This window comes from Protobothrops mucrosquamatus, unplaced genomic scaffold (genome assembly GCF_001527695.2).
Source record: "Protobothrops mucrosquamatus isolate PMUCROS unplaced genomic scaffold, P.Mucros_1.0 scaffold_272, whole genome shotgun sequence".
Taxonomy (NCBI): domain Eukaryota; kingdom Metazoa; phylum Chordata; class Lepidosauria; order Squamata; family Viperidae; genus Protobothrops; species Protobothrops mucrosquamatus.
Window position 1 is genome coordinate 104,249 of NW_015386348.1, and position 24,411 is coordinate 128,659.

Sequence of the window (24,411 nt, forward strand, 5' to 3'; positions counted from 1 at the left end):
AGTCTGTAGTTGTAGCATGATACCATGTGGTTTGAAGAAACTGAAAAGTTACAGGATTAGTTTTTTCCTGAAAAATGCATTAGTATGTAATCTTCAAGGCTGGCAGACAAGAGTCCCTCATAGTTACTACTTTTGGATATTTGGTGCATAAAAAAAGCTTGTCAAATGCTAGAACAGTGTTTGTCAACTTTTTTGTATCTTAACTTCCACAAATCTTCCTGCTGAAGAACTGGATCCCATCCTAATAAAAACAAGAAGCCCTCTTTTCCCAAGAAGGACGATTATATTTTCAGGCATTGTTTTTATCTATATTTACTTCCTTCCCATATTTGGGTAGACCGGGTGTTTAAAAAAAACAACTACTCAATATATATCTATATATATCCATATCCATCCATCCATCCATCTATCTAGGCCCGTGATGGCGAACCTTTTAGAGACCGAGTGCCCAAAAACTGCCCCTACCTTGTTCCGCCTCCCGCCCTGCTGCTCTGCCCCTGCCCCACCCACCCGCAGGGCTACGCACCGCCTCCATGGCCCACCGCAGCAGATTACTCAGGCAGCCCTGCAGTGCCATGGCAGCCACGCCCTCCACGCACACCCCACAGCAGCATCTGCACGCTATTGGGCGTGAGGGCGGAGTCTTGTCCCTGCTGCCCGGCTATGTCCTTGGCTGCACTATTCTGTGTGGGCCGTGCCCAGCCTCCAGGGGGGCTGCTGGTGAGGGCCATGGGGGGTGGCAGCCTGGGGCAACGTTGCGCCTGCCCACAGAGAGGGCTCCGAGTTCCGCCTCTGGCACGCGTGCCATAGGTTCGCCACCACTGATCTAGGCAATTTGGAAATAAACATCCATTTGGTTATCAATGACAGATACTCGCAGATACAGAACTTTTAATATACACATTAGAAAACTACAACATTACATTACTTTTTGACATAATTGCCATTCAAATTGCGTGAACCAGCACCACACTGGAAATCATCATGCCCCAACGCTTGTTATGGATGGCTTGTCTTGAATTTTCATAATGTTTCACAGTAGACTTTTGAACTGATGAACAGTAGATTCCATGAACTTCACTAGCAGTACTCCTTTGGCATCTTCACATTTGGCGGGATTTTCTATGGCACTACTTGGAGCCTAGGAAGTTGAGTCCATCCACTGGACCAGGCGTAGGCAACCTTTGCTGGCTCAGGAATTCTGGGAGTTGAAGTCCACGAGTCATAAAAGAGCCAAGGTTGCCTACCCCTGCACTAGACATATCTTTTCATGCCTGGGCAATTGGTAATTAAGAGATTTCAGCTGGTGGAAAAGCATCTTGCCAAATGTCTGACAACTTTTTCTCTGTTAAGGGAGGACTACCTGTATTTATATATAATTCACGCTATAACTTTCTCTCTTGCATTTGTTGTTTCTGCATTGGTGAATTCACAGTATGAAGCTTCTTATGGACTCTTTTGGCGTAAAGTGTCTTTTACAAAGAAAGATTATGAAAATTGTTAGGCATAGGAGACTCATAGATTTAGCTCATTATTCTCTAGCATGTTAGTATACTCAGAAACATATATACTTACTATACCAATATTGTAGAGGGAGCTTTTCTGATAAAAAGAAATCTAAAAAAATCCATTTCATTCTTTCTACTACTACAGAGTTTTTAAATCCAACTCCACAAATTATGCCTTATTACCCTTCTTTTAAGGCATTCCACACAGAAAGTGAAACCATCTCTGCTTTAGAAACAGCAACCTTATTCAGCCTCCCAATTTTGGCTTATTTACTTTATGTACACTGCTCTGGACACAGAATGTGGTAGAGATGTTATTAAAAGTATAGTTTGTTCAGAAGGTGTCAGCGAAAAAACCAGGGACTGTGAAAGGATCGCACATAAGTTATTAATTCAGTTTGCTCTCTGGGTTCTTGTTTGGGGTTTCTACCATATTTTTGCTTCTTTTAAGTCAATGAGAGTTTTAGTGGTTTTAGACTATATTCCTTTATACTCAGGCTCTGCCTCAGAATATAGAGTAGGAAAAACAAAATTTATATTAAAGTGTAGAATTATGTAAGTTAAAGGCAATAGTCCCATTAATATAAGGAACACGATACTGAAAATTGAAAGACCTAACTGGGTTAGTGGAATAACTCATCCCATCCAATTCAATTCAAAACGGATTGAAATGGTTAAAGAACTAAGAACATTCACCCCAAGAACATTCACCTTCTAGCATATATTCCCATCTCCAGGAAATCAAATTTATGAAAGGGGATAGAATTGTGTCTGGTCAGTGCTGGTGGTGCTAGCCAAATTTATTTTCTGCGAAGCATGCATTCCTGTTTTTTATGAATTCCTACATATAATTGCTATTGTTGGCACACAGATCCTGTGTTTGATTGTTTTGGTCAGCATGCTGGGTAGGATACGTCATTCATCTAAAGCACAGGTGTCAAAGTCGCCGCGTCACATGACGTGTTGCGACGTATTGTGACTTTTTTTGCATTGCCGGGGCTAGGGTGGACGCGTCCTCCGTATGATGCAACTGGCCCATGGGCTGGCAGTTTGCCATCCCTGATCTAAGTATCTGATACAGTGCTTGAGCAATAGAGCAGCATAGGCAGCTGAGAGAGTTAGTTTTTGAATTGCAGCATTTATAGGAATTCCACTTCATTTGAATTAACTAACTCAAAAATGAATATATATTAATTTTGCACTAATGGGAGTTTTCAAGAAACATTTTATTTGTTACTTGTATGCAAATTAATTTTACTTTTTATTTTTGTTCATTTTTTGGCTAAAAACTGATTCTTTCAAAGATCAGCTTTTAAAAATCTTTGATCGTCATTGGAGAAACGCATTTTTATTTATTTAAAGGATATAGATGATAATGTACAACCTTTCAATCTTTTCAAAGTTATACTCTGTTTTATCTAAATTTGTAAATATTACAGTATGCATACAACATTTACAGAATGCAAATGTGCTTGTTAATGTACATGCAAGTATTATTTAACATTTGGTGAAAAAAAATCTTTCTTGCCCCTTGTTTTATTTTTTTAATTAAAGTTTTGATCAGGTGCAAGTTGCTTTTCATTTTTCTTAGACGTGAAGCATACTGTTGAACTTTTGTTAAAATGGGTGGAACTAGAGGTGTGCTTAACAACTACAAAAAAAAATGCCTTTCTTGCATTTATTAAGTAACTGCAGATTAAAGATAAATCTGTGTGTAGGTGATGTTACCATAGTAAATGTGTTTGATCAACAAACTTGAATTCTGATATTGCTGCTTGCAGTAGTTGTATTAAAATACAATAACTTTGGAAACACACGGCACTGCATTGTGTCTGATAGTATTGCAGAAGGAAGCCACTATGTTTAAGCAATGATGCAATATGAGTGGTTTGTTGCACTTCTGCAGTAATAAAAGAGCTTTGGAAGAAAATATGATTAGAGTTATCTCAAAACTGAAAGCTTGCTGCAAGGTAGGTGGAGGAGAAACTTGGTTAGAGAAAAGACAACAAAAGTTGCCATAGGTTTCTTGAGAGCGTTATGTTTTGGAAAGGCTTAGATGGTTTTAGATGTACTTCAAAAGATCTGAGAATAAGAACAGTGGAAGAATGATGTCTGTCTGTGGTCTACAGAGATTTAAAAGTCAGGTGACTTTAACCAAACAACATATGGGAGAGAGACCTAATTCCTGTTACAGCATTTGTGCATCATGCAGATAATAAATGGTTAAAACTATCTATGTAAAAACAGCAATAACAGCAAGGAAGATAAAAAATAACCTTAAACTGCAAAATAATGTATCACTTTGATTATGCTTTCTTTGTAAATGTTACTGATGAAATTCTATTCAGATTTGCCTGCGGTAATTTCCTTGTTAGAGAGTAGTTCTGGCTATCCCCTAATCCAGTGATGGCGAACCTTTTAGAGACCGAGTGCCCAAACTGCAACCCAAAACCTATTTACGTATCGTTGGGTGCCGGGTGGACGTGGCCTATTGGGTGGGTGTGGCCCATTGGGTGGGTGTGGCCAATTAGGTGGCCATGGCCCATTGAGTGGGCATGGCTGCAGTGGTAATGGCAGACTGGGTGGGACTAAAAGTTCAATCAATCAATTCCAACTTTGCGAAATCTTTTTTTCCCCCGAGAAGTTGAAATTGATTGATTGAACCTTTTTTTTTTTTTGCACACAGCAGCGGAGGCCTAAAGCGAAAAGGTTTTATAAAACCCAGCTGAAGGCCTAGGACTGAGACGATAGCGCGTATGCCCACAGAGAGGGCTCTGTGTGCCACCTATGGCACGCGTGCCATAGGTTTGCCACCACAGTCCTAATCATTTTGATTGTTCTTTTCTGGTTTCTATATTAATAAGCATGCAAATCATTCCATATACATTTACATCACAATTTTACTTTTGTCAATTTTACTTCTATTTTCTTCCAAAGAATTCCCAACACAGACTTTCCTTTTTTTTTTTATAGCCACTGCACACTAGACTGACATTTTCATTGATGTATTTTCATTAGGTCTCTCAAGATTGCTTTCCTGCCCAGTGATTCCAACTCTGCTAAAGAATACATGAGCTTGCACTTCAAGCCAAAGCTTACCCTGGATTGCCTTTGCTATTTTAAGGCCCATTCACCCATTTCATTTTGGATCTCTCCACAATCCCTTTTTTGATCTGATCTAACTGGAGCAATTTGAAATAATCAGCAAACTTGCCACCTCATTGCTCATCTCTTATTCCGAGGCTGTTTATAAATGAACTTAAAAGACTGATCCATGTGATACCCCTTTTATACAACCCTCCTTTGTGAAAACTGTATTACTAATCTCTGCTTCCTGTTCTTTGATGATCACAAATCCATGAGATGGCTTGTCCTCTTATGACATTGCTTCTATATTTGCCCTGAAGACTTGAATAAGGAGCTTTGTTGGAGACATTTACATATCAAATCATTCTTGTTTTCATGCTTGTTTACAAACATACTGTACATAACAGTTTTCTATTTTTCTTCCCTCCATTTTACTCAGATTGAATGTGAAACCAACTGGTTTGTAATTTCCTGAATCTACCCTCTCTTTTTAAAATTTAGAATTATATTCTGATTACATAATAATATATTTTGCTAAGGGTCTACTTTTAATAATTATTTGCTGCCTCCAATGCTATAAGAGCCATGGTGAATGATAATCATGATTTAATGAGTGGAACAGTTGTTTTACTAAGGTTTATCCCACCAATTATGGCTATGAAATTAATGTTGCCCAGTTCTAATGGTATGTAGGACTTTCAGAAATGTGGTGGGGGAACCATGCTACATGCGAAATCTAGGGCTGAGTCCTAGTATTGGGAGGAAGTGAAGGAGCCTACAGGAAGTGCATTGGGGCTTTAATAAATTGGCATGCAATGTATGCTTTGAATAATGAAAAAAAAAACCTGTTCTACTATTTCCTATGTTTCCTAACATAGGAACAGCTTATTTAAATAAGAAGTATTTCAAAAGAATCCATTTCTTAGAGAAACTTCAAAGGGTTTTGCTTTCCTCATCTACTTCCTTCTTAAAATTCTGAGAATTTGGGGAACTCAGAAGAAGAAGGGAAGTAGTTTTCTTTTTTTATGAGTTGTGGAATTCTGATCACACAGATCAGAAGGACAAATTTCCCCCTTCTCCTTTGTCTCCTGTTGCTAGAATAAAAGCTGAAAAATTATTGTTTATTTTTATTGCTCCAGATGTAGCAATACTGAGCTCATAATCTACAAATTGTACTTCCTAAAGGAAGTACTGACATTGAAAATTGAAAGTCTAGTCTTATCCTTCCCTATGTTACAATTTATGTCTATTTGTAAGGCTACTGGAAGAAGGACTAAATTATTAATTAAACACACATATGCTTCCCTATTAAGCACCTTTTTGTTCAGCTTGAGGATCAAAAGGCTAGGCAGATAATTGAACCACCATATTAATAGTGCCATTGCTATCTGAAAGCAAGGAAACATTAGCATGTGAATATTGTGAATTATGCAGTACAGTTGGGTGTAATATGTACATGACAGGTAATATTAGGGTAGTTCCTACCATGTGACAAAACTATTTGCAGAAGCAGCTTAGCTTTGCCTGTCCAATGATGCTGATTCAGATATATTTTCTAATTTTACAGGTTCGGTTGAGAAGATGTCTTGCCAGAAAGTTATCCATTTTGGGCAGCAGTTGTTTCGTCGGAAAGTGGTAGACTGTACAAGCAACGACAGCCGGCTCTCGCGGTGCCTCAACACATTTGACTTGGTTGCCCTTGGCGTAGGCAGCACTCTTGGGGCAGGGGTTTATGTTCTTGCTGGAGCAGTGGCACAAGAAAATGCAGGACCTGCCATTGTCATTTCCTTTCTGATTGCAGCTCTGGCTTCTGTGCTGGCTGGACTTTGCTATGGAGAATTTGGTGCTAGAGTTCCAAAGACTGGATCAGCGTATCTCTATAGTTATGTGACTGTTGGTGAGCTTTTGGCATTCATTACTGGCTGGAACCTAATTCTTTCTTATGTCATTGGTGGGTATTCCTTTGTTATCATTGGTCTATTTAATCAAGAACAGGTTTAGATCTGTGAAATATTGCATTGTGCATTGTGCTCTGTCATAATAAAGCTACCTTTTAAACTCCAGAACAACTTAATATGATCATCACAAAAGCATATTATTGGGGTTGAGAATACTGGCTAACAAGAGCAGTACTTTGAAAGGAATGGTTCTTTTAAAGTTTCAGCCTCAAGGTGCGAATAGAGTGATGTAACTAAAAGAAATAGAGGCAAAATATGTGGGCCTTCTGAAGGGGTGAGTTGTGGAGATTCAAAAAGTATATGTTCATTATTATTACAGTATTATTTTAGATTTAGAAGTACCTAACATTGTGTTGATTTGCTATATTTCAATGGAGCAATTTTAGGGAGAGGTCTGTGCAACAGGGTGAGCTCTCATTACTTGCCCCAGCTCCTGCCCACCTAGGAGTTCAAAAGCATGCAAATAGATTAATAAGTACCACTTTGATGGGAAGGTAACAGCGTTCCATATGCCTTTGGGTGTAGCCATGTTGGCCACATGACCATGGAAATTGTCTTTGGACAATGCTGACTCCCTTGGCCAAAAAATGGAGAGGAGCACGGTGCCCTAGAGTTGGACATGACTGACAGGGAAACTGTTACCTTTTTGCCAGCACTCACAAAAATGGGGCTGAAAATAATTGATTCCTATAGCGCATGAGAGGAACTCTGATAGCGCATGAGAGGAACTGTTAACCAGAAGAAGAATTAGGTGTCAAGGCTATTTCTTATACTGAAACAGTGGAGAGATGTAGACCTTTTCAAAAGAGACAGACTTCATTTCTTCTGCATCAAAAAAGAGAGAGCAAATGAACAAACATTTTGCCACCTTCGACTATATACTGTATATATAAGTATCTAATTTGAAAGTGGAATTCTTGCTGGAATTTTTGTGTAGTGACCTTGATTTTTCTTCCAGTAAATACTAGAGCTCTTAGGTACTCTTTCTTTTGAATAACTGTTTTGATTGTATGATAAACACGAAAAAGGGAATACCTGTTGTTTAAATCTTTCCTGATGTGTATGATAGAATGCTATGCATTAGGGTTTAATCTTATTGCATACGTCTGACAAATGCTGATGAACGTTAAGATCCCCTTTTGTCGATAAACAAATGTTTGAAGGGAAAATTACATCTAGACCACTTCCTCTTTATTGCTTAAATTGGTAATCATTGCTATCCAACCAGATGTAACAGCTATTTGGTGGATTGGATATATGCAAACAAATGCACACAGCTCGTATATATAGCTGTATTGATCATTTCAAATGCTTTAATGTTTCCTTAACTGTAACTTAAAAGCTGTCTACATTGATTAAAATTATGAAGCTTACAATCAAACACTGAAAAAGAAAATAGTGGGATGGGGCATTGCATTAGTGTACTAAAAGTGAGGTAAAGCAGAGATAAATAGCAGCCCTTTCTAAATCAAAGCTTTTTTTAAACACAGAGTTCAAGGGAAAGATGGATCTCTAACTTGGGATTAATATTATAAAAGATTTAATTGCAGTGAGGGTCTTGCTGGAAAGCAAAACTAGACCTTCTTACAAGACTGTTTATAGGAAAACATTGCACATTTATTTTTTCTTTTACTCTTTTTTGTCAATTACAGAAGTAGTATATCAAAAAAGAGAAGAAACATGATTTAGGTATAGATTCAGAAATCAGACCATGTGCTATGTGTAGCCCTATATTCTTCTCTTTTTAACACATGATTAAACACAGAATCTCAGATTACGTGTAATAACTTTCCATGTTAGCAAAAGATACTGTATCTACCAGGTTGGTAATAACGAATAAATTTAATAAATAAAAATAAACAAACAAATCATTGTGTGGCTTCTAGCAGCTCCAGTTTCTGATAACTCTGTTTCTTTATGTGTATGAAATGGCAAATTCCAATTAATTAAATTACAGATGGATAGTGCCTATCTGGCCCCAAGACGCCTCCTAGTTTTCTAATTACTGAAATTCCATGAGATTGTTAGCAGTCTTATGTGAACTCTTATAAGATATAAAAAATGTTAACCTTTTTTTCAGATCTGTGCCTGACCTCTGATTAAAATTTGGGGCAAATATAAATTTTGTGGGCTCTGAATTGGAAGATGATTTAATCATCATTTGATCAAAAGTGATATAGCACATATTCAAGCAAAAGGCACATGCATATTTTGAATAATGAGATAGGAGGTTATTGTTTCAGCCAGATTATAGAGTTATACCATAATATTTTAAGTGCAAGAGTTGGTGAAGGGATAATAAAATGTAGAATTAATTAAAATGTAGAATTAATTAAATTAATAGGAAATTAAGAGCTCTTACATGTAAGAAGCATGAAAGATAAATATATTCAGAAACATTTTGGTGAAAGTTGATAAATCATTTTTTTAAAAAAAAAATAAAAATAAAAATTAGTGCCCTTAAGGAAATGTTCTGTATGTTTTGTTTTTCTTAATTTAGAACTTTTTTAAAAAAAAATGAAACACATTAATAATACATTTATCAGTTTAGCAACTAACTGTGGATGAAAATCTGCTTAAAACAATTTTATTGGCTGTGAGTGAACTAATAACTGGACAATATTTATCTTTGGTGGAATCCACATTTTGTAGAATACTTTTTCAACAGGCTGTTCCTGTAGCAAATATTTAATTATTATTATTTTTTGGTAGAAGAGTAAAGAAATACTGTATAGTGATTCATGTTTTTCTGTGATAAAAGAAAATACTTGGGAGAAGCACAGCATGAATTTGTTTCAAGTTGGAATTTGTTCCAAAATAAGTAGGAGTGGTTGAATAGGAAGGGTTTGGAAGGGAATGTAGATTGAACTTCAAAAGTTCTGTATTTATTTACAACTACTTGGTGTTTGCATAAAGAATTTCCTTGCTTTGTATGCATTTATAGAATTAGCATTCCCTGATCTTGTTGATCAAAACATGGCCCCTGTGAATCATTTTATATTGCTTTCCAGAAAAAAAAAATCACTGTTAGGCAGCTGTTCCAGGTATAAAATCAATTATGGAGAATTCCTCTTGAGGTCCAATGCCTTCAAGATGACTTTTACACTGTATAAGTACACAAGGAGCTCCCTCTCCAGTTTTGTACCCTTCAGATGTAGATTGAACCTTAGTTCCAATTATACCCAGTTACCATTGCTTTCTAGACCAGTGATGGTGAATCTTTTAGAGACTGAGTGCCCAAACTGCAACCCAAAACCCACTTATGCATCATCAAGTGCCGGGTGGGTGTGGCTCATTGGGTGGGCGTGGCCCATTGGGTGGGCGTGACCGCAGTGGTAACGGCAGACTGGGTGAGACTAAAAAGTTCAATCAATCAATTCCAACTTTGCAAGACCTTTTTTTTCCCGTGAGAAGTTGAAATTGACTGAACCTTTTTTTTTTTGCACACGGCGGCGGAGGCCTAAAAAAAGTTTTATAAAACCCAGCTAAAGGCCTAGGACTGGGGCAAAGGCATGCGTGCCCACAGAGAGGGCTCTGAGTGCCGCCTCTGGCACCCGTGCCATAGGTTCGCCACCACTGTTCTAGACTTTGCTTGTAAATTACCTCTCTTGTCCTTTATTCAAAGTGCAATTGAACTTGTTGGACCACATTGTTTTCTTCCTTAAACCAGGAAATAACTTATTTTCATTTTGATTAAAATGCTGAATTTTACTCATCACAAAATAAATGAGTGGGATTTGAATGATTTTCTAAGGATTTAATGGTGAGATGGGCACCCAAAATGTATTAAATAATAATAATTAATAGTAATATATCAAAAGATCAAAGTTGTTCAATTTGACAAAGGAAATGGAACAAATGCATTACATGTTATACATAAATGGTGAAAACTAGAGGTAGTAGATGAATTTGTATTGGTAGATATTTAGTAAAAATGGAAAAACTAAGAAAAATTAGATACCCAAATGCTTGTAAAAAAGAAATGAGTAGTATAGGGTAATACAGAATTGATGACCTTGTTTTGGAAAGAGCATTATGACTTGCCAAGTTTTGTGCTCTGAGGCAGATAAATGGATTTTGGTAATACCTCTTTGATTTAAATGTTTAGTTGCAAAATTTGCAGAATCACTGGCCTATAAAATATCCAACAGGGAACAAGCCCCCTCATGGTCACTTCTGAACTCTGGGATACAACAGTCCTGTGGATTTGTATGAGTAACTCCTGTTCTTACGACACAGGCTAGGGACCAGGGGAGTGTAGTAGGAAAGAAGTAACACACATTTTAGAAAAAATTGTCTTCCATTCCTGTTCAGCCTGATTTTAAAATCTCTAGAAGATTCAGTGAACTTGTTGTTAAAAACTGGTCACCTTTTATATATGTATTTTTACATGTTTTATAAATTACTTGGCATTATTTTGTTTTGTTTTGCATAACCTTGTTCATTCCAGATGAAATAGTGCTATGTGTATGTTAATGGATATAATGTTATATGTCATTTTTATTCTCATACAGGGACATCAAGTGTAGGCAGAGCTTGGAGTGCAACATTTGATGAGCTTATAGGCGAGCATATTGAGAAGTTCTTTAGTCGCTACATGTCTATGAATGCTCCTGGTATTCTAGCAAAATACCCAGATGTCTTTTCTGTTTTCATTATACTAATCCTAACAGGTGAGAGAAATAAATAAATATCATTTGGGATGAGCATTTTCTGGTGCTTTTGAAACCTTATTTTGCGGGGGAAATGAACAGACTTATTTATTTTGCTGTTTTTAAAAAGCTTTTTTATTTGCTGGATCAAGTTGTCCTTCAGTTGCAGAGATAGGTTTCCTTTTTGCTACCGTTTAAAGTTATTTATGTGTACATGTAGGTACAAGCTGGAAATTATTGAGCATTCTAGCTGTACTTTTTTCTTGTAATAAAAACTGTGATTAAAGATTACCTTTAGAATGGGCTTTGAAACTTCTCATTTTTTCACTTGTGACCTAAGAAGCAATGTATATGTTACTCACGACATTAAAGGGAATTAGATTTAAAATCCAGATTTACTTTTGATGTTTACCTCAAAGGCTCCAATGTAAATACTCAGTACAGAATTTTATGATTACGTGCTTCTCAGATGTCATGCAAGATACTTTCCAGTTGCTTAGCAACTCTGACCATCTAGCACAAGGCTCTGTTTTCTGAAAACTAATGAGAAAGTTATTCAGTCTTATTTCTACACTTGCCAAATCTTCTTTCAGATCTGAAAGATTTTTTCCTAATTCTTGCTCCCCATATCTGTTACATTCCTTTGTAAAACAACTTGAAAGCTTGTTGAGTCTCATTCCTGTGTGAGACATCACTCAACAGCTAGCAATGGAGATTTCCATGACTGACCCAGAACATGTCTAGGCACCTTCTTAAAAATTATATATGCTTAAAAATATTCCTGAATACAATTTCATAGACTGATAGTTTGGATCAGAACCATACATTGGTATTCTGATCATGTAAGACAGACATGTCAAACTTGCAATGTCACGTAACGTCGCGCAACGTATCGGAGCTTTTTTGCCATTGCTGGCAATGGGGTGGGCGCGGTTCCGGTATAATGAAACCGGCCCGCGGGCTGGCAGTTTAACACTCCTGATGTAAGAGGTGCAATTTACAAATACCGAATCATGTTATTGAAATAATTGGCAACTGGAAATTTTTAAGTCATTACAAAGTTCGTCCATGGCTAAATTCACAACACAGCCAAACAATAGCTTTGTTGTTATGAAAATATTTTGGATATGCATAATCTGAAACATAAAATTAGTAGGAAAGGGACCATATTTTGGCACTTAAACTATTACTGCAGAATCTGAATGAAAGTTTTGGATAATTTCCTTTCCTCACCTCTGTTTCAAAAAATTGTTTAAGGAGCTAGCAGCTAAGAAATATGTTGGTAATAGTCTTTCCAAAACTAAATTGGGAAATGTTGAAGCAATTCTTTCCAAGAATATATTTTTTCTTGTTGATGTTGATTAAACAGTTATAATACAATTATCCACTGTAAATTTTTTTAGGACTTCTGACTTTTGGCGTGAAAGAATCTGCAATGGTTAACAAAGTGTTCACTTGTATCAATGTCCTCGTCTTGTGCTTTGTGATGGTGTCAGGTTTTGTGAAAGGCTCAATAAAAAACTGGCAGATCCCAGAAAATCTCTCACTTTCGGAGAAGTATGTTGGTTTTTATTTTTTATATATACATATCTGAAATAATATATGCATTCATAGCTTTTGTTTAGCGCACATTGACTGTATATCAGATATGAAAATAAGAGAAGTGAACAGTTTGTAACACATCAGGTGGTTGATGGAAACTGAAATTCAATACTATACAATTGCTTATTAACTGATTGTTCAATTAACAAAAATCAGTTTCTCATGGCTAGTGCTAGGCTGCCTATGGTTTGTACATATGCTCCTCTTTGAATCATAAGTGGTTCAAAGCTCAGCTACCTGCAATAAGCTTTCACGATATTCTGTTGCTGTGGATAGAAATTAATTGTATACCTGAATATATTTTCATGAGTAGTGCTTTTGTTGCAAATAAGATAAGAAAGAGCAGCTGCTCCAGAGTGGACAGCCTTACCCAACTTAACTGTAGTCATATGTTTGGGATTATAGCTTTTTCACCATTCCATCTAGAATTAATGCCACTATAGATGCAGCCTCATATGTGAATTAATAAAATTGTGGTTATTCACAGGCTTCTTGTGTATGTTCAAATTACATTTAAAATCAAAGAAGACTACAGTGTGGGGCTGCCCATTTTTTTCACTTAATGTTATGTAGATCTTGCAGAGTTTGTGACTAGCAGATGAAAAATCATGCTCTGTTCATGCTTGCAAAAACTTCCCCCGTAGAAAGAAGTTTCTGTACTAAGAAGAATAAAATATTTGAAATGTCACTGCTGCTTTGCAACATTGAGTTCCTTCCTTATTACCTCCTAAGCAACACAGTGAGAGTTTTTCACCACACAGAGGGGCTTTTGTTAGTCCTGGTTAAATATACTGAAGTTTGACAGCTAGGAAGGTTGCCTCCTTTTGTGGTTGATCTAAGAGAAAAGCTATAATTCTCTGTGCCATGGGCACATTGCCTCTGCCCCAAGTCCCTGCGCTTTTTAGACACTCAGTCCATAGGCTGTTGCCAATATTTAGCAAGTAAATTATAATTGACAGATTTAAGACCTGTTAAGGAAAGAGGCAATGGAAGAGGAATCAAGTTAGGAGAAAAAAGTACACATAACTTGAGAAATGCGTTCTAGTTATGCCTACTTTCTTCTTTGACAGTACCCATTTTTGTCCTCTTGTTCCTAAGAATTGGCATTGTTTGTTGACTCCCAAAAGGGAATCTAGAAGGCATCAAGTCTTTTTGCCTTTTTAATCAACCTAATCTTGAAAGTGCTTCAAGACCTTGTTGTTTTTGCAGAATAGAACAATTTGCATGGACCTAAAATACTTTATATAATACAAGACATTTTATATAATAAAACCTTGACTCTACTTGGAAACAATAAAAAGAAATTTAAAAAGAGAAGTAATGAAATCTTGGAACCAAATGGGCCAGCAAGTTTGTATTGTTCTTTGGGCATAGTCGTGGAAGAGTTGCCTGGCTAAACTTGGGAGTACATTTTATGCAGATTAAAAGCACAAGCTAAGACAATTAAGATTTTAGTGAACCACTGTTTATGAATTTTAAATTGAACTAAATAACCCTGCCTCTAAACAGAGGGCTGTATCTCTGAAATATAGATAGCAGTTACAGGATTAGAATATTCTTTTGATTTACAAAGCTGAACCTCTCCTTCCTTCCCCTCCCCTGTCTACCCAGAATCTAATGACAGCATGCACAGGGCTTCTTATTGTTACTTAATTCAAATGGTTAATTTTTGAAACCATAATCATTCCACTTGTTCCAAACTCTGAAAATGGTTTTGAAACCAAACTATAAAAATTAAAAAATAACTCATGCTGCCCAGTCCTGTTCATATTTACAGTACACAAAAATAGATCCTATTGATTTTGATGAGAGATCCATTTATTTGTGCAGTTGTTTAATGGAGGTGCAAATGAGTCCTGGGAGGCTGTTATACATAAATTAATAAATGTATAATGTAGTAGCCATTTAGTATTGGTAAATCTTGATGAATCAGCTCTATTCTGAATTTGTCCTGTTGAATTTTCATAGTTGCAAGATATTCTTGGAATTGGGTAATCAGAATCACTTCTGATTTCTTACTGCTTCTTCTAGTTCCACACAGAATCTGCCGCATGGTGTTGGTGGGTTTATGCCATATGGTTTTTCTGGAGTTCTTTCAGGAGCAGCTACCTGCTTTTATGCATTTGTGGGATTCGACTGCATTGCCACCACAGGTAAGGTAACAAAAAAATAAATATATATATTTAAAATAATATTTTTTACTCTTAGTTGGGCCTTCTTTATGTACTACTCAGGAGACTCTGAGCCATTTTTTCCATTCTTCTGCAGGTTCATCTCTGAAAATAGTTCCTGCAGCTCTGAATGGTGTTTCTTCTTTTCAGCATGAAATATATTATATTTACATACAGATCAGAATCTAATTAGATTCTTGGAGAAGGGATTCTGTGTTTTAAGACATAAGCAGTAGAAGGTACTTGTGGAACCTGAACTTGCATCAGAATATTAATTTCAGCCGTATTTGATTAAGTGATTAATTATACCATGCAGTGTGACGCTATTCATTTCTACTCAAATAAATCAACATTGCAAAATTTTTGATGTAATTTTGGATATCACTACCTCTTACTCTTAGTTTTCATTATCTTATCAATAAGCTTGAAAATGAAGTTCTACTAATATATTCTTAGCATTTGGATAACAGCAATAGAAGGAGCCCTGAAGATTTATGTTGCATTGCATAATTTTAAAGTACAAATTAAGGTGTTGGATCAAATTGTATAGCTTGATTCTCAAACATGTAAGTTATTTATCTAGGCAATACCTCTTAGCATGATTTGCAAATGTAATTAGATGCTATATGTTTCATAAACAGCTGTAGATTTTCCTTATTGGAAACAGTTAGGTAATTCAGGGAAATAATGTGCAATAATTTAAAAAGGGGTTGTAAAATGTGTGCTTTTACAGTAATTTAATATGCTACTGACAACTTTTAATTTGGTACTTTCACTAGAGGAAAAATGTCAAATGCAGTTTCTTCACTAAAAGGAAATAATTAAATCTGTCTTTTGTAATCTTTGGATTATATCTCCTTTTTTTAGGTGAAGAAGTAAAAAATCCCCAGAAAGCTATTCCAATAGGCATAGTGGCCTCACTTCTGATCTGCTTTGTTGCATATTTTGGGGTGTCGGCTGCTCTTACTCTCATGATGCCTTACTATCTGCTTGATAAAAATAGCCCACTGCCAGTTGCTTTTAAGTATGTGGGATGGGAAGGAGCAAACTATGCAGTAGCTGTTGGATCCCTGTGTGCTCTTTCTACAAGGTAAGGGCTACAACATTTTGCTTACATGGGGTAAGAGTGTATTCACGTACTCACTGAAGAGTGTATTCATCTTTAAATAAAAACGTTCATGGCTAATTTAGGAGTTGGCACAGTGGTTAGAATGCAGTACTCACTGCAGTAACTCACTGCTCACTCCAGTAGTTCGATGCTGACCTAGTCAAGGTTGACTCGGCCTTCCATCCTTCTGAGATCAGTAAAATGAGGACCCAGATTTCTGGGGGCAACATGCTGACTCTGTAAAGCCACTTAGAGAGGGCTGTAAAGCACTATGAAGCGGTATATAAGTCTATTGCTTATAACTATTGCTATGTTTCCATAGTTCAAATTTGATATATTTGGAAAGGTAAGTCACTTAGATGGTAATTGTTTACAATTTCCCCCCACTTTAGTTGGAGGTCTATGATAAAGCTTGCAGAAGAGATAATTGATTCTACTTCTAGTAGGTCTAAAACCCTGGGGGGGGGAATTAACTGCCAGTCATTGGAGACAAACCCTTCCAATCTGATGCTGATATATAGGACTAAGATTTTAAGAGTTCCTCGTCAGCGTCTCCAGAAATCACACTGTTTAGGAATTCTGGGAATTTTTAATCACGCATATGAGGTGGGGGGATGACTGATAGAGTTAATTGGTCCATAATTGGAACAGTGTAATTGGACTTGGTAGAAACTAGCTGTGTCTCTTCCGAGGTAAAATTCTTTGGCTATGGGCTCCCAGGAAACTTTTGTTACATTCCAGCAGTTATCACTAATTTGTCATTTTTATTGTGAAAAAAAGAAGAAATAAATATAATCATTTATTTAAAGGAAATAGAATCAGATTTAGTTTTTATTCAGCCTCATTCATTCCTTTATCCTGTCCTACCTATTTTTAGGAGTTTGACTCCTAGCTCTCACTCATAGGCCAGAAAAGATTCTAAACATAAAAAAAAGAGAACCATGCATATTTCCTTCAGATAAAGCTTGCAATGCAATGCCAATGTTCAGGATTTATTGTTAAAATGAGTACAGAATTTTTTAAAATCCCACTTTTATGTACAGGTAGTCCTCAACTGGCGACTATTTGTTAGTGATTGTTCAAATTTACAACTGCGCTGACAAAAGTGACCTACCACTGGTCCTCCTACTTATAACCATTGCAGTATCCCCATGGTCACATGATCAAAATTTGGGCACTTGGTAACTGGCATGTATTTATGACGATGGCAGTATCTCAGTGTCATGTGATCATCATTTGCAACTTTCCTAGCTGGCTTCCAACAAGTAAAGTTAATGGAGGAAGCCAGATTCACTTAATAACAGGATTTCACTTAATGACCATAATGATTCACTTAACAACTACAGTAAAATTGGGCATAACTCACTTAAAACTGCTTTGCTTAATGATGGAAGTTCTGGTCCTAATTTTGGTTGTAAGTTGAGGATTACCTGTCTCTAATTATTTTTGGAATACATTTTATTAAAAGGTTTTAAAAAAACATTAACACACACTAATACAACATGGAAGAACCAAGGAGAAAAAGTGCAATGAGAAAATATAAAAAGAAATAGAAATTTTCAGTTTCTTCTGCAGCAAATATAAGTATCTGACTGATTTTTTAAAATTCCATTTTCATTATGGTGAAGGTCTAGGATTCACTGCTGTAAAAGAGTAAAACTTTCCCATTATCTGTTACAATTACTCCCCCAATTTGGGGAAAGGACACTTATTCCTTAAAAATTGAATTCCCTGCAATAGAGACTGCATTGTTGGATTATGTTAAACAATTTTATTTCATGCCCCATTTTTTGTACACAAGAAATAAGTCAACATTAATGTCTCTTGTCTTTTTCTAGCTTGCTTGGATCCATGTTTCCAATGCCCCGGGTTATTTACGCGATGGCAGAAGATGGATTACTATTCAAATTTTTGTCTCGTGTCAATGAAAGGACAAAAACCCCAATGTTAGCTACTATAACCTCAGGAGTTGTTGCAGGTAAGAAAGATTCCTTAAGAACGAATCAAGTAATTACTAGGTTCCACCACAACTGTATGTGTGTGGGTGTGCATATTGTAAACACATGCCTCTCATAACTCCATAAGGAGAACACCCAGCATCTATAAAGCAGATCAAAACTAATGTTACATATTTTACTACATTTTAATATGCAAATATTTTTAAGGTTGCAAGACTTGCTCATTTAGAAATAATATTACTACTCTTACTAAGTGTTGTGTAAGTCAGAGTTTTTTGAACTCTGGTTTTCTTACTTTTTTCTCATGAGTTTTACATCACCTCCTGGGAAACAGAAGAACTTTTTGGCTCAGAAATATGGATAAGGATTAAATTGTCATGATTCATCAGGGTTGTACATGAAATGAAAAATATCCTTCTACTTAATTGGTGTCTTCTCTCTCTCTCTCTCTCTCTCTCTCTCTCTCTCTCTCTCTCTCTCTCTCTCTCTCTCTCTCTCTCTCTCTCTCTCTCTCTCTCTCTCTCTCTCTCTCTCTCTCTCTCTCTCTCTCTCTCTCTCCCTCCCTCCCTCTCCCTCCCCCCCCTCTCTCCCCCATCTCCCCATCTCTCTCTGCCCCTCTCTCTGCCATTAGCTATCATGGCCTTTCTCTTAGACCTCAAGGATCTTGTAGACCTGATGTCTATCGGGACTCTTCTAGCTTACTCCTTGGTGGCTGCCTGTGTCTTGGTACTAAGGTAAGAAACAACAGCATTGCTGACAAAGTAGCCCCAAACATAGCCCAAATTTGCTTTCTCGAAAGGTATTTAATTTTAGATTTTATTACCTACTAAGTTCAAAATGTGAACTGAACCTCTTGCTCAACAGCAGCAGATCCTAGGAGACATGGGGAACAATTTGGTATGCTAGTCAGGGCAAAATGGTTCTCTACAATGAAAATCGGCTGCTTCATTATTGGTGCAGATAGCTTTGTATCCCATCTGCTCTGCTGCCCTCAGGACAGGTCATTTTACCCTTTCCACACAAATGCAAAACAGATGTTTGGACTTTTATCTTTGTTTATTTTGGCAAACTGCTTCACATAAGATTTTCCTTGCGATACCGCCGGCCCAAGTCTGGGTAAGCCTATTCTGCATGCTTCAGCTTTCATTTTCCAGAGTTAGGAATTTTTGCAGCTTCATTTACCAAGTTAGAGAAGCAGTTGGACAGGAAGAGGAAGGACGTCGTATTAATAGGAAGATGAAAAGTGCAATATTAAGTGTAGAAAGCTTGCTCTACTACTACATAAAAACAACGGCAGAATTAAGCAGATGAACAGCAGTTGATCCTGTTCACATGCTGTTCACCTGTTTAAAACAGCAGGTGATTCAGCAGGTGTGGTGCAGTGGTTAGCACTCTGGCGATTCGAGCCCCTATAGCACTGCGGGACAGGGTGAGTTCCCGTCACTCGCCTCAAACTCCTGCCCTGGCCACCTAGCAGTTCGAAAGCACGATCGCGAGTAAATAAATGGGAACCGTTCTGGTGGGTAAGGCTAGCTCAGGAGTAGGCAATCTTGGCTCTTTTATGACTCGTGGACTTTCAACTCCCAGAATTCCTGAGCCAATTCCAATTCTGGGAGTTGAAGTCCACGAGTCATAAAAGAGCCAAGGTTGCCTACCCCTGGGCTAGCTGCACAAAAAGAAAGGGAGTCAGCATTGGACTTGCCCGTACATAAAGGCAAGATCGGTGGAGGAGCCTCCAAATTTGTCATCAATCCAAATGCCACTAGCCAGATGGTGCAAGCTAGTTTGTCCCCTGTGGTGCACCGTGAATAAGTGTGCAAACACAAAACTGAACAAGCTAGCAATTAGACTGTCAGAACTACTCTATAAAGTAGTTCTGACAAATGTATGTCAGATGAAATAAATAAATAAGCAATTGATTCCCATTTTTTTAAAACATAGAAGTTACTTGAGCCTGTATTTTTTCTCTGCAATTTTTGCAGATAGTTGAACATTAAGTACAAACTGCAGATTGCAATAAAATGTAACACATTTTTAAAGAGTATTTTCTCTTTGAAGACAAAATGTAGTATATAATACCTGAGTAACAGCCTAATCAAGATATCCAAATCAGAATCAGATTGGCTAAAGAAGACAGCAGTTTTACCTTTATTCCTGGAAATACAGTTTTGAGACTTGTATGGCTTTCTGGATAACGTTAGTGAAAGGCCTAGCCTTATTTCTGGCATTTAAAAAATACTCTTTAATATTAAATGGAACTTATGGTGGGGCATTTATCAGAGCAATAAAGTTCTAAGAAGAACGTAACACATTTAAACTTAACATTTTTGCCTATGTGTAGCTTTGGCAGCTCTGTAATTTTATGGATTTTATGGATTTCATTTTATGGGTTTCATAGGAATACATGAAATAAAACCTAATACTTGTAGTTACAGTTGACAGTGATAAAGTTTCTGCCTCTTATTCCACTATTCTACTTTTGATACGTTCTTCTAATACTCAAATAAAACCTTCCAATGGCATATTTATAATTTCCAGTACTACAATGCTATGTGTCTCTTATGTTTGTTTGTTTTCCCTATAGATACCAACCTGAGCAGCCTAACTTGGCGTATCAGATGGCTAGTACTACAGATGAGACAGACACAAATGAGTCTGTGAGCACAAGTGAATCTCAAACTGCGTTTCTGCCGGGAGAGGGAGAGAAATTATCCTTAAAAGTCATCCTCGTCCCCCAAAATACAATTCCTTCCAAACTTTCGGGATTTATAGTGAATGTCTCTACTTGTGTCATAGGTAAGCAGCTGCTTCCAAAAACTAGTATTATTCTCAATCGTTGTGGCTCTGATTGCTGAGTTTCCTCTCTGAAAAGTCGATTAGTGAGTTTGCTGATGAACTGAGAATGTCCTCCTTGCAGTTTGTGTTTTGATTTAGCTATCTTTAGAATAAAACCATTGTGGAAATTAAGAGATAATGGTGATACGCTCCATGGCAATGGACCTAGGTATTTGCAAGACCGCCTCCTACCAAATACCTCCCTTCGACCAGTCCGCTCCCACAGAGAGGGCCTCCTTAGGGTGCCGTCGGCCGGTCAATGCCGGCTGGCGACCCCCAGGGGGAGAGCCTTCTCTGTGGCAGCTCCTGCCCTCTGGAATGACCTACCCCCCCGACCTACGTACAACTGCGGACCTGCGCCTTTTTCGCCGAGCCCTGAAAACCCATCTATTTCGTGCGGCCGGCCTGGCGTAGTCTTAATTAGGTTTTAGTATAGGTTTTTATATGGGGTATTTTAGAGCAGGCCTTTATTTATTTGATTTGATTTTAGAATAGATATTTATTGTGATTTTTATTATCGCCTGTTCACCGCCCTGAGTCCCGTAAGGGAGATAGGGCGGTACACAAATCTAAATAAACATAAAACATAAACATACAACCCCTAAAAAAAAGGCAAAGAACTGGTAAGTCAAAGTCAAAGGAAGCCCATCAAAGAAGCATAGAATACATGACAATCCTAATTCAGGTAGTCCCCACTTAACCCCCCTAATTGGGACTGGAATTTCTGTTGCTAAGCAAAATTGGGTGAAACATATGACTGTAGCACTTAGTCATGGCAATTCCAGTAGTAGTCCCGGCTGTGGTTGTTAAGCCAGGGCCGTGCCATCCCTGAGTAAGGATCTCATGCTTCTCCTACCCTACTGTACTTGTCTCCACTGCAGCTGCCCCCTCCTGTCTGGTCAGCAGTGGGAGAAAGAAGGCAAAAGTCGGGGGGGGGAGTAGCAGGGATAGCAGCAGAGTGTTGGTCCGCTAAAGGGGCAGAATTGGGAGGGAGATAGGGTGGGGGAGGGGAGTTGTAGCACAGCCTGTGGTTGTAAATGAGAGTGGGCTGCCAAGCATCCAGATTTTGATCACATGACTGGGGTGTGTGTGTTGCAATAGCTGTAATTTTGAGAACCAGCCATAACTATCATTTCTTCAGTGCAGTCATAACTTCTAAGGGTTGCTGTACAGATAGTTGTCAAGCAAGAATTACCTGTAGATGAACTTTTTGTTCTACAGCAGGGGTCCCCGGGCCAGTTCGAAAGTGGGCCTCGTGAGCGGCTGGCTGGTGCACATAATATGCACTCATGTGCGTGGAGCTCAACTTGTACGAGTGGTGGGCCGTCGCACATGCACACCCATGTGCCAGCCCACCACTTGCACAGTCCAGGTCCCCTTCCCCCTGCCAGCTGCCAAGCCAGAAAGGTGGGGACCGCTGCTCTACAGGATTCAGTGAGCAAAACAGTCGCTCAGAAAAATGGATGTTGGAAGCTATGGATCCTGGGCTGCTTCCCTGCGTATGTCACAAGATTGTATTATTTTTACTTAGCTAATTACAGCTGTTTTTTTGTATTCCTCCCCACCAGGTTTAACAATGCATCCAACATCCTAATGTTTCTTGTTCTTAGGTTTTCTTATTGTCAGCTTCTGTAGCTTGACTGTCCTTGGCAAGGAAGTTCTGATCAGAGGAGCAGCGTGGGCCATTATCATGCTTGTTGTCATCTTCCTCATCTGCTTTGTTTTCGTGGTCATCATTTGGAGGCAGCCTGAAAGCAAAACCAAACTCTCATTTAAGGCAAGTGATATGTAAAGCTAGCATACATGCATAAAATAAGAAGTGGAGCCCTTGCTAGCTTTTTGATTAGAAAGAGAGATTAGTGGAGCTCAGTCTGCTTTTGCTAGAAAAGCAGCAGTGTGGGGAGACAGCAAAAGACACTTTCCCACGCAGATTGAACATCTGTCCTTCAGACATGACCTTCAGCTTTCTGGATGCTGTTTTTGTTGAAAGGAGGGTTCTCACCTTGTCTGATATCCTATTTGAACATACTGGGAGATAATCGATGGCATGCAAGGCTGCTGTTTTTGTTTTGATATTCCTAACATAATCTTCCCCAAAAAAATGCAACTCATTGCATTATGGGGTGGCCTCTAGAAATGAAGTTTTAATTATTTTCATAGAACAGTGAATGTGTAAGTGAGTGAGTGAGTGAGTAAATGTATACATACATAAAGTAGAGGAAGGAAAGCATGTCAGCTGTAGAGTTAGACAAGGGGTTGGTGACTTTTCAGATGTTGCAACTTTCAGCATTCAGTATGAAAATCTGTGAGAACTGCGTTTGCTGGGAATTGTAATTATGCAAAAACTTGTGGGTGTACATTCCCCACCTGGCATAACAGAAACTGTGCATCCCCAAATATTTACATTGTACGCACAAACTTATGATAAAAAGAGGATTTGAATTCAACATGCCTATATGATATGCAAGCCTTAATTATGTAATATAATATCTGTGTTGGAGTATAGACATTATATAGTTTTGTTTCTGTGTATCAACTTATTCTAATAAATTGGAATTGTTAATAGAAATTAATGCAGCCCTTATTTAGTGATCACAGTTGGGACTGACAGCTGTCATTAAGTGAATTGATTGCTAAATTGGAAATCTTATGAGTGTGACTGCTTTCCTTTCTCTCATACCCCACCCTTTCAAATGCTCACTCCAATCCTGGGATAATTAGCAAGAAGGGAATTAATGTTTGCATTTACATTCATTGGAGAGCAAGGTATTACAAGAGAGTAAGTCAGCACACAGTGGTGAATACACATTGAAAGGAATGTAGTAGGACCAGCTTCTGTTGAATTATTGCTACAACATAAATATCAGAAAAGTGTATACAGAAAATAACATTCAGTAACAATATTTAAAGTCAACTTTATCATGGGAACTCTTTATCATATTAATAAATTTTCAATCCTAACAAAATATGCTTTCATGCTAAATCTCCTGAGAAAGATCCTTACTCATTTCATTGTATGATACAAAGGAAAGTTTTTGTTGTTTCCATACAAGTTGTCTAGGTACCTTCCTGTTTTGCCACATTGAACCATTACCAAGAATATCTCCTAAAACGCCATCTCTGAAATGTGGTCATATTGTGTAGAATAGAAAGGATTTAATTTTTTAAAAATATGTGTCTAAAATATTGCAATTGCAAACTTGTATGTATGTATAAATCTGCACTCGGAGAATTGCATCTCCAATGTTCATCTGACTCTATAATTTTAAACACCTAGATGAAAGCCAGTAAACATGACATCTTTTAAAATGTATTGTCAATAGTTTCTAATTCCAGAGAATTCTTGCAGCACCTTATTTACTTTATCCAATTAGAGCTGTACTCAGAAGAACCTGCAAGAATTTGCTGCTTTGCATACATTCACTATATTATATGCTTGCTAATACTGATATGAGAAAACAATTCCTTCAAATGGAATCAGGAGAAGGTAGACATGTGAACTGGTGTATCCATACTCCTAAATGTGATCCAG

The 24,411-nt window shown here is 37.6% G+C and overlaps 1 protein-coding gene across 1 annotated transcript in view; it reads left to right on the forward strand.

Annotated features, from left to right (window-relative positions):
- SLC7A1 (solute carrier family 7 member 1) overlaps positions 1–24,411 on the forward strand; it is a 33,680-nt gene that overhangs the window by 7,121 nt on the left and 2,148 nt on the right. The window contains exons 2-10 of the mRNA XM_015831681.2: positions 6,163–6,546; positions 11,068–11,226; positions 12,609–12,762; positions 14,839–14,960; positions 15,846–16,068; positions 17,925–18,064; positions 18,676–18,778; positions 20,629–20,840; positions 22,490–22,656. Coding sequence (XP_015687167.1) covers positions 6,177–6,546; positions 11,068–11,226; positions 12,609–12,762; positions 14,839–14,960; positions 15,846–16,068; positions 17,925–18,064; positions 18,676–18,778; positions 20,629–20,840; positions 22,490–22,656 — 1,650 coding nt within the window. The 5' untranslated portion in view covers positions 6,163–6,176. The remainder of the gene's footprint in view (positions 1–6,162; positions 6,547–11,067; positions 11,227–12,608; positions 12,763–14,838; positions 14,961–15,845; positions 16,069–17,924; positions 18,065–18,675; positions 18,779–20,628; positions 20,841–22,489; positions 22,657–24,411) is intronic.